The 9,869-nt window shown below is 20.5% G+C and overlaps 4 protein-coding genes across 4 annotated transcripts; 3 read left to right on the top strand and 1 right to left on the bottom strand.

The window, feature by feature from the left end:
• Positions 1 to 135: 135 nt before the first annotated feature.
• On the top strand, positions 136 to 3,497 carry DICPUDRAFT_99508 (uncharacterized protein; the record flags this gene model as incomplete). The annotated part of the gene is made up of 4 exons (XM_003292880.1): positions 136 to 192; positions 271 to 492; positions 567 to 848; positions 908 to 3,497. The coding sequence occupies 4 exons, from the start codon at positions 136 to 138 to the stop codon at positions 3,446 to 3,448; spliced, it is 3,102 nt and encodes a 1,033-aa protein (XP_003292928.1). The 3' UTR covers positions 3,449 to 3,497.
• Positions 3,498 to 3,662: 165 nt separating this feature from the next.
• Positions 3,663 to 4,979, top strand: DICPUDRAFT_83533 (uncharacterized protein; the record flags this gene model as incomplete). The annotated part of the gene is made up of 1 exon (XM_003292881.1): positions 3,663 to 4,979. The coding sequence occupies one exon, from the start codon at positions 3,663 to 3,665 to the stop codon at positions 4,977 to 4,979; it is 1,317 nt and encodes a 438-aa protein (XP_003292929.1).
• A 1,117-nt stretch (positions 4,980 to 6,096) lies between these two features.
• On the top strand, positions 6,097 to 8,278 carry DICPUDRAFT_83534 (uncharacterized protein; the record flags this gene model as incomplete). The annotated part of the gene is made up of 5 exons (XM_003292882.1): positions 6,097 to 6,138; positions 6,892 to 7,573; positions 7,658 to 7,671; positions 7,916 to 8,123; positions 8,205 to 8,278. The coding sequence occupies 5 exons, from the start codon at positions 6,097 to 6,099 to the stop codon at positions 8,276 to 8,278; spliced, it is 1,020 nt and encodes a 339-aa protein (XP_003292930.1).
• Positions 8,279 to 8,524: 246 nt separating this feature from the next.
• DICPUDRAFT_83535 (uncharacterized protein) lies at positions 8,525 to 8,899 on the bottom strand (the record flags this gene model as incomplete). The annotated part of the gene is made up of 1 exon (XM_003292891.1): positions 8,525 to 8,899. One exon carries the CDS (start codon positions 8,897 to 8,899, stop codon positions 8,525 to 8,527), a length of 375 nt encoding a protein of 124 aa, XP_003292939.1.
• Between the last annotated feature and the right edge of the window lie 970 nt (positions 8,900 to 9,869).

Here is a 9,869-nt window from a genome sequence, read left to right on the forward strand (position 1 = left end):
GAAAAAAAAACATTTTATAATAATCTTTAATTTAGGCATATTTCCACAGAATCATGGGGCTTATATAAAAATTGATAATAAAATTTAGAATTACAATTAAGTACTATTTTTCAAGTTGAATCAGTTTTAGAAACTATGAAAAATTGTCAAGATCATAAGAAATCGTTAGTATTATTAAAAAGTCATCTAACTGTATGTATAAAAATTAAAAATAAAAAAAATTAAATAAAATATTAATAAAAAAAAATATTTTTTTATATAATTTAATAGAAAAATTTTCAAGCAGAATTTATAAAAAGAAATGGTTTACTTTATTTACAGAGTATTATATCAGAATCAACAAGTGGAAATACATCATCAGTTGCATTTGGTATTTTAGAAACTTTATCAACTTCACCAGAATTTTCTTGGGATTATATTTCACAAGATGTTATTGATAGAGTTGTGGCTAATTTTGGTTATATTAATGTTAATCCATCATTAAAATTAGGTGTAAATATTATTATTTTAATTTTTTTTTTTTTTTTTTTTTAAAAATAAAATTAATTTACTTTTTAATAATATAGATTAAATTAGCAACACATAGAAAAGGTTATTTAATGTTACAAAATTCAATTGAAAAATCAGCAGGTGAAAATAATATATATGTAATTATTGTTTCAAATCTTGTTAGTAAAGATATAAATACTCAAACATCAACATTAAATTTAATAAATAATATGATATCATTTTCGCCATGTCCCATAGAATTTTTAAAAAATTTAGAAACTTTTCATTGTTCACAAACTTTAAAATCCCAACTTGGTACAACAGATACTGCATTTCGAAAACAAATTTATTTATTTCAAGTAAGTAATATATTTAAAATTTTTTTTTTTTTTTTTCTAACATTATTTTTTTTAAATAGTGTCATAAAATTCAAGGTTTAATTATGGATTCAAAAACATCATATAATAAAGAAGAGCTATCACATCAAAGATTATTAGAATCGTTATGGAATATATTATTTCCAAATCAACCATTTCAAAGATCTCATAAAAATTGGGCAGATTTAGGTTTTCAAAATAAAGATCCTTCTAGTGATTTTAGGGGTATGGGTTTAGCAGGTCTAAAACATTTAATTTATTTAGCAAATCATCATAAAGATTATTTCGAAAATGCAATCAAAAAAGCCAATACTGATAATTATTATCCATATGCTACAAGCGGTATTCAAGTTACTCAATTTTTGGTGGAATGTGTTAAACCAATTAATATTTCAGCGTCACCCACCGATGTTATTGGTCAAATTTATCCAGTGTTATTTGAAACCGAAGATTCTTTAAATGAAATTTATTGTGTAATTATGGATGTATTTTCTTCAGTTTGGAAAGATTGGAATGGATCCTATATGTTGTTTCAAAAAGTTTTTCAATTTGTTAGTGGTTTAGCAAGTGAGGTTTTACCTAAAGTAAATACAGTAATGGATTTTAAAAAAATGATAGTTGAAAAAATTAATAATAAAAAACAAGAAAGAAAAAATGAAAAAAGAACTTCATCAAGAATTTCAAAACAATATAATACAACAACTTCATCATCAATAACAACAACAACAACAACAATAATACAAAATACATCAAATTCAATTTCACACTCAGTTTCAAGTGGTAGTGGTAGTTCAAATAGTTTAAATAATGGTATAAATAACATAAATAATAATAACAATTATAGTTACAATAATAATAATAATAATAATTTATTAAATCAAAATCATTCAAGTAATTCATTATCATATAATAATAATAATTATAATAATAATATTATAAGTTGCTCACCAAGTAATAGTTCAATTTCTGGTAGTGGAAGCCTAAGTATTACAAATAGTCAAGAAGGTGGATATAATAGCCAATCTATGAATTCAAAAACATTTATTGAAGATATTGATATTGATAGTTGTACAGCATCCCCAGATGGAAATACACCACTTCATACTGCAATTTTAAATAATCACCCATTAGATTGGATTACAACAGAGATTAATATAAATTTATTTTTAAATTCAACAAATAATCATGGTTTAACCCCTTTAAATCTTTCATGTACAATTTCACATTTTAATATTATAGAGTTTTTATTACATCAAGATATTGATCCATCAACCCCATCAAAGAAAGGTGAATATCCAATTCATAACTTTTGTCTTAGGAAATGGACCAATGAAGAGTTTCAAACAGGTATTACTTTATTCACTTCAAAAGGCATAGATATAAACCAAGGTACAACTATTTGTCAAGATACTTGTCTTCACTTGGCAGCCTATTCTGGTTTGGATCAAGCTTTAAAAATTTTATTATCAAATAATGCAAATCCAAATATTTATAATAAAATAGGACAAACTCCATTACACATTGCAATTTATAAAAAGAATATAACGGCTATTAATTATTTAATTCAATATAATGCTGATCCAAATTTAACAACTCAAAATACAAATGAATCATGTGAAGATCTATGTAGTGATCCAGAAATTTTATTACTATTAAATCCAACAAAATTATCAAGATCAACTTCTTCTTCAACTTCTTCTTCAATAATTTCAACAAATACAACAACAGCTTTAAAACTACCAGATGAATTAAATAATAATAATTATTATAATAATGATTTAAATAGTAATAATAATTTAAATAATAATAATAATACTAACAATAATAACTCCTCATCATCCTCTTCATCATCCTCATCAACATCAACATCTACAATAAATACAACTATTAAAAAAAATCCAATACCATTACCAAAAAGACCTACAATACAAATTAATAATAATAATATTTCAAATTCAAATTCAATATCAAATTCATCATCATCGTCATCATCATCATTAAATAATATAAACAATAATAATAATAATAATAATAATAATAATAATTTATCATCACAAAATGGTTATAATTATATTAATAGTCCATATAATTCTCATAAAAACTCAACCTCATCACCAAATCATATATCACCATCTAGTTCACCATCAGTTACATCACCAAATTTTCGATCAACACCATTAAAACAAACAATGTCTATTGGTGTAATGTATAGTCCAACACAAGAAACTCATCCAATTTCAACTCCAACTTCACCACCTTATTTATCATCTGGAAATTATACTCGTGGTAATAGTACATTATTTCAAAATATAAATGGTTCCATTACTTCAATTGAAGGTACAAATAGAAGCAATTCAATAAATAATAGTGGTAGTAATAGTTATTCGAGATCAAATACAATAATACCAACTCTAAAAGATCAAAAGAAAGCAGATTCAATTTCAAATATGAGACGTTTATTAAACGAATGCTTATGTACACTTGATTTATACTGTAATACTCCCGAAAAACATAAAGAAAATGTAAAAAAAATTAATGAAGCTTTAAAATCTTGTCAAAATTCTTTAAAAGCTTTAAAATAATTTTAAATTATAAAAATAGAAAATAAATAAAATAAAATAATATATATATAAAAAAAAATTGTTTTTTTTTTTTTTAGTTTTTTTTTTGAATACTTAAAAAAAAATTTCTGAAAAATAATAAGTTGTAAAAACTCAGAAAATTTTTTATTTTTTATTTTTTTTATTTTAAATAAAATTTTTTTTTTTTTCTTTTTTTTTATTTTAACTATTAAAGATGAAAATAATATATATTTTATGTATTTTATTTACAACTATTTTTATAATTTTAAAATTAAATAATTTTGAAAATAATTTTTTTTTAAAAAATAAAAATAACAATGAATCAAATAATCAAACCAATTGTCCAATCGAACCATTTCAATTACTACAAATTACAAATGATAATAAAATTAAAATTGAAGACAATGCAAAAAATATATTTAGTAATTTAAAAGGACCATTATTAATTTATTCAGAAATTGGTTATTATTCATCTTTTAAATCATCAAGGTTAGATTTATATACGATGTTTCTTTTAAAAAATGAAATTAAAAAAAATTGTAATTTAAAATTTTTTAGAGTCAAAATTCCAAAAAATGGGAGTTCTAGTAGTGTTGATAATGAAAATAATTGTTTAGGCTCAAGAGGTTGCACTAGAGGTATTTGGGTTCAATTAATTAAAATTTCAGATATTAATAATATAATTGATAATAGTTTATTATCTTTAAAAAATTCAATATCAAATCTTTTTAAACAAAGTCAAGATGGTACTATTATTTTTTTAGATTCTGAAGGTTCAAATGATCCAGATGGTTTAAGTAACTTTCAAATAAATACTATTCAAACTATTTTGTTCTCAATTTCATCATCTATTTCTTATATTGAACCATTACAAATGAATGATGATTTAATTAGAAATCTTGCTATTAAATCATTTTTATTTAGTATGGTGTTAGAGTATGAAAGATATGATAATAATATTTCCAGAAATTCAATAGATTTACCAAAATTTAATTTAATTTTTAGTTCAAGTGCTAATCTTCAATTAGACTTTAATCCTAAAATCAAAAATATTTCAAATCAATTAGATAAAACTCAATATTTTTATAATTATTTAAATGATAATAAAAAAGATATTTCAAGTAAACGAGCAATTAATTATTTTTGGGGTAACAACGCTATTAAATCTTTAGTTGTATTAAAAGCAACAAAAAATGAAATGCAATTCTTTTTGAATGAATTCTCAAAAGTTAAAAATGTACCAAAAGAATTAATTTATTCAAGAGAACCTGGTGTAATGTATTCAATTGTACATAAAATATTACCAACCATATTAGATTCTTTATCAATTAAAAAGTATAAAGGTAAAGTCGCAAATGGTAATGATATTTTAAATATTATTTTAAATATAGAAAATGCTATTGAAAATCCAATCATTAATAAAATTTTTATCATGGATGTAAATGTTAATTTTAAATCATTTGTTGAAATTTCAAAACAACCTATGGAAATTAAAGGAAATAAATATATATTAAAAAATATTTTAGATTAAATTTTGGGATAATTATAATTTTATTTCCTATTTTTTAATTAATAAACAACCCCTGGTAAATTTTTACAAAAAAAATAAAATAAAAATATCTAGATTTTTAAAAGGATTTTTGTTAGCAAAAAAAAAAAAAAAAAAAATTATTTTATTTTTATTTTTATTATTTTTTTTATTACCATTTTTTTATTATTTATTAAATATGTTTTCATTAAAATCAATATTACTTTATTTATCTTTAATTTTAATTTTTTCATCAGTCATCAAATCTGATGTTATTCAATTAGAAAAAAAAAATCCAAGATCATTAAATATTTGTGATGGTGTAAATCAAGCAACATGCATAGTTTATGAATATGTTTTAGAAAAATGGTAAAAAATTTTATTACACACTAATTAATTAAAAAAATTTATTATATACATATTAATTTATTTATTTATTTTTATCTAGCTATTGGGATTTACATAAAGGAAAATGTTATCATTTATATCCATAAAAAGAGTACCTAGTAGTATTTGTTCTAGTTTGTTTTTTTAACTTTTTTATTTATAAATAATTTTAATTATTAAATTAATAAAAAAAAAAATTATTTATTTATCATCATATCCAATAAAAAAAAATAAAAAAAATGTTTTTATCAGTATAATTTTTATTTTTGTAATTTTGTTTAGGAATAGAATTTATGTTTTGCTTTTTATAAATAAAGTTTTTTTTTTTACACTATAATATTTTTAATTCAAGATGTATATAATAAAAACATTTTAAACGGTTTTAATTGTTTTTTTATTATTTTTTTTAATAAACCCTAATGAGTTTTATTTAATATTTTATTTTAATTTTTAAAGAGTACACTAAAAATATATTTTATAAATACTGAAAAATTATATTTACAATGTGATGTTATCCGTGGCAGTATAGCGTTAAAGGAAAATTTAATACATCCCAACAAAGAGAATGCATTTTAATTACAAGCACTTTTGGTATTGGCTATTATAGAGTTTCTTGGAATAAGGCAGATATATTTATGACCTATTAATAAATAAATAATTATTAATATAACTAATCTTTTATTATTATTATTATTATTATAAATATAAAATTTTTATATTCAGGAAAAAAATAATGTTTCTCTACAAAATGTTTTCAGAATGTATTAATGTAGAAGTGAATTATTGATTCATCATTATATGATAAAAATTATTAACGAATAAATAAAAAAAAATAAATAATTACATACATTTTTGTTTGTTGGTGATAAAAAAAATGAACGAAAAAAAAAAAAATAAAAAAATGAAAAAAAAAAAAATGAAAAAATTGAAAAAAAAAAAAAAAAAAAAAAAAAAAAATTAAAAAAAATTATTTAAAAGCAATTATTTATATAAATTATGTAAAATTTTATGATTGATTTTTATATTTATAAATAAAATTTTTTTTATTTTAAATTTAAAATAAAAATAAAATAAAAATGTTTCTCTACAAAATATATTAGTGTAGGTGAATTATTGAGCCATAAAAATAAAAAGAAATGTATATTATTATAAATTTTTAAAGATTTTTTTTTTTTAACAAATAAAATCACAAATTTCAAAAAAAAACATTTGTTAAAAACAAAAAGTTTTTGGTATTTAAAGGAAATTTTTCATATTTTTTTTCATTTCAATTTGCAAAATGTTGTTATTTATATTATTATTTATATATATTTCTTTTTACAAATATTATTACTATTATTATTTATCTATCTTTTTACTGCCTTTTAAGAATTTTTTTTGGGTACTTATAAAAGAAAGTACAGATGCTCAGCTTTCTCATGGAAAAAGTTTATTAATGCATGTCTTGATATCAACTCAAAGTTCTTTTTACAATTAAAGAACTTACCAAACAAACCACCATTTAATATGACTCCAAGATTAATAATAGAGGTTGTTAGTTGTTATTGGACATCGTTTCAAGAAAGAACTCAAATTTATAATTTATCAAGAAATTGAAGAATTTGATGTTGTCATTGTTGCCTCTCTTGATCGTTTAACCAGAAGAAGCTCAGATTTTTCCGATGCCGTTCAACTATTCACAAAGAACCACATATCCCTCTTTATTATTATGGCTCCAATTGATTTATTTGGTGATGGTATAAGTCTTCTCGTTGATTTCGACAAGAGCTCTTGCTATACAACAACAGTAAAAATGTGGGCTAATGCATTTTGGACTCAAGTAGCAATTCCATTTGATCAGGTCATTGAACAATTAAAAACACTTTTTTCTGGTTTTATTCAACTTTCTATTTATGTTGGTAGATATTATGAACAAATTAAATCGATAGAAATTAAATTTGGTGAAAAGTTCATAGACTCTTTTCGTAATGATAAAGTACTCACTGGGTTTTATTTTTCTAGAACTTTTCCTGGTAAATTTAATCAGACTTCTTCGAGTATTAACAATTCAAACAAAAATCAAATAATATTTTTAAAAGGTCTAATTTTCTTAAGTGAGTCTTCAAAAAACCCACAAGTACCTGCTCATTCATATAAATCCATTGATAAACCAACTTATCAAAAAAATAATGATGAATATAACATTGAAATAGAGGATGAAAATGAAAAGGGTAAGTAAGTTTTTACCCCCCCCCATTATTATTAATCAATAATTATTATAGTAATTAATTTTTCTTTTTTTTAATATAAATCAGATGATTTTTTTATTGTAAATAAAATTAATCAATTTAGTGAACCCATTAGAGAAAATGAAAAATTATGCTTTTAACAACGGCCCGAACAAAAAGATGAAGCCTGTTTGGAAATATTATTAAAAAAATTCTTTCTATTCACCATTCTATTTATGTCGGTAGATATCATGAACAAATTAAATGGATAGAAAGTAAATTTGGTGAAATGTTTATAGACTCTTTTTGTAATGATAAAGTACTCACTGGGTTTTATTTTTCAAGGTTTCTCCTGGTAAATTTAATCAGACATTTTCGAGTATTAGCACTTCAAACGAAAATCAAATAATATTTTTAAAAAGTCTAATTTCCTTAAGCGAGTCTTCAAAAAACCCACAAGTATCTGCTCATTCATATAAATCCATTGATAAACCAACTTATCAAAAAAATAATGATGAATATAACATTGAAATAGAGGATGAAAATGAAAAGGGTAAGTTTTTAACACCACCACCATTATTATTAATCAATAATTATTATAGTAATTAATATTTTCTTTTTTTGTATAAAACAGATGGTTTTTTTATTGTAAATAAAATTAATCAATTTAGTGAAACCATTAGAGAAAATGAAAAGTTATGCTTTTAACAACGACCGAACAAAAAGATGAAGCTGTTGGAAATATTATTAAAAAAAATTGAAGATATTCAATCAATTGTTTCTCAACCTACTATTGATGTAGTTTTTATTACTGATACATTTGGTAAAATATAAATTGATAAATAATATTTTATTTATTCATAGATTATAAAAAAGAAATAAATTATTTTTGATTTTGCTCAAAATAAATAACACAGTTATTACAACACTCTTTTTATTTGTATTTTAGAAAATTTATGCTTTTTTTGAATTTTTTTTATTGCATTTCGAATACTTATAAAAAATATTTTGTCTTTTAAGAATTCTTCCAATTGTTGAGTTTGAAAGTCTTATATCCAATGATTTTTGAACAAGTTTACTTAACTCTCCTGCATTATTTGATTTACCATTTAATATAGATTTTTTACAAAATCTTTCTGTTCGTTCATTATATTTTCTTGGACGTCCTGGAATTGGTTTTGGTTCTAATGAGTTTGTTTTTTGATAATGCTTTCTAATTCGGTAAATAGTTGACCTATCCACACCAATTAAAATTGCAATTTCTTGGTCACTTTTTCCTTGGAGAAAATTTTCAATAATTAATTCTCTTTTTTCTAATGAAAGTGCCATTTTTATTTAAAGTTTAATTATCCTTTAATTTATGTTTTAAAAATATGAAAAAAAAAAAATTACCCATCAAAAATATTACAACAAACAAATAATGACATAAAAAAAATAAAAAAAATAAATAAAAAAATAAAAAAAAAAAAATAAAAATTTAAAAACCGAAAAATAAAATATTTGGATAACTTTAATTAATTTTATTTTTAATATTATTTTATTTTTAATTAAAAATATTTAATGATTTCTAAAATCAAAATGCTTGTTGAAAATATTTCATGTCTAAATATATAATTACATTTTTTTTTTTTTTTTTTTCTAACTCCAAGCAACACAATAAAATAGAGTGCATATAAAGTTAAATCCACGAGGAAATGTGTTATTATAACAGTTTAACATAAACCTCACCAGATATTTTTTATCTATTTATTTATTTTGGTTTATAAACTATAGTTTTTTTTTAAAATAAATTTTCATTTTTTAATTTTTTTCGTTTAAAATAAATAAATAAAAATATATTTTTTTTTTTAAAATTATATATTTTTAAATCTTTTTTTTTCCAGATATCTTTAGATATTTTTTTGCTTAAATTTTTAAGTGTCTTTAGTGAAAATTTGTCAATATTACCCATATGGCTCGAAAAATAACTTTAAATTTTTTTTTTTTATTTTTTTATTTTTTTTTAATTTTCTCACATATTTTTCTTATTATTTTAAAAAAATAAATTTTATTTAATATTTTTTATCAGTATAAAAGAAACTAAAAAATAACTGTACAATTTGGGATTAAGCGATAACAAATATTGATTAATACCCAACTTAAATACTTTTATTTACATTTAATTTATTTTATTTCAAATTATTATTTTATTGATATTCAACTTTTTTTTATAATTCAATATTTAAATTTTTATTTAATAATCAGTCAGTTTAATTATTAATTATAGAATTTTATTTTTATTTTTATTTTAATTTTTATT

This window comes from Dictyostelium purpureum, assembly GCF_000190715.1.
Source record: "Dictyostelium purpureum unplaced genomic scaffold DICPUscaffold_382, whole genome shotgun sequence".
Classification (NCBI taxonomy): Eukaryota; Evosea; class Eumycetozoa; order Dictyosteliales; family Dictyosteliaceae; genus Dictyostelium; species Dictyostelium purpureum.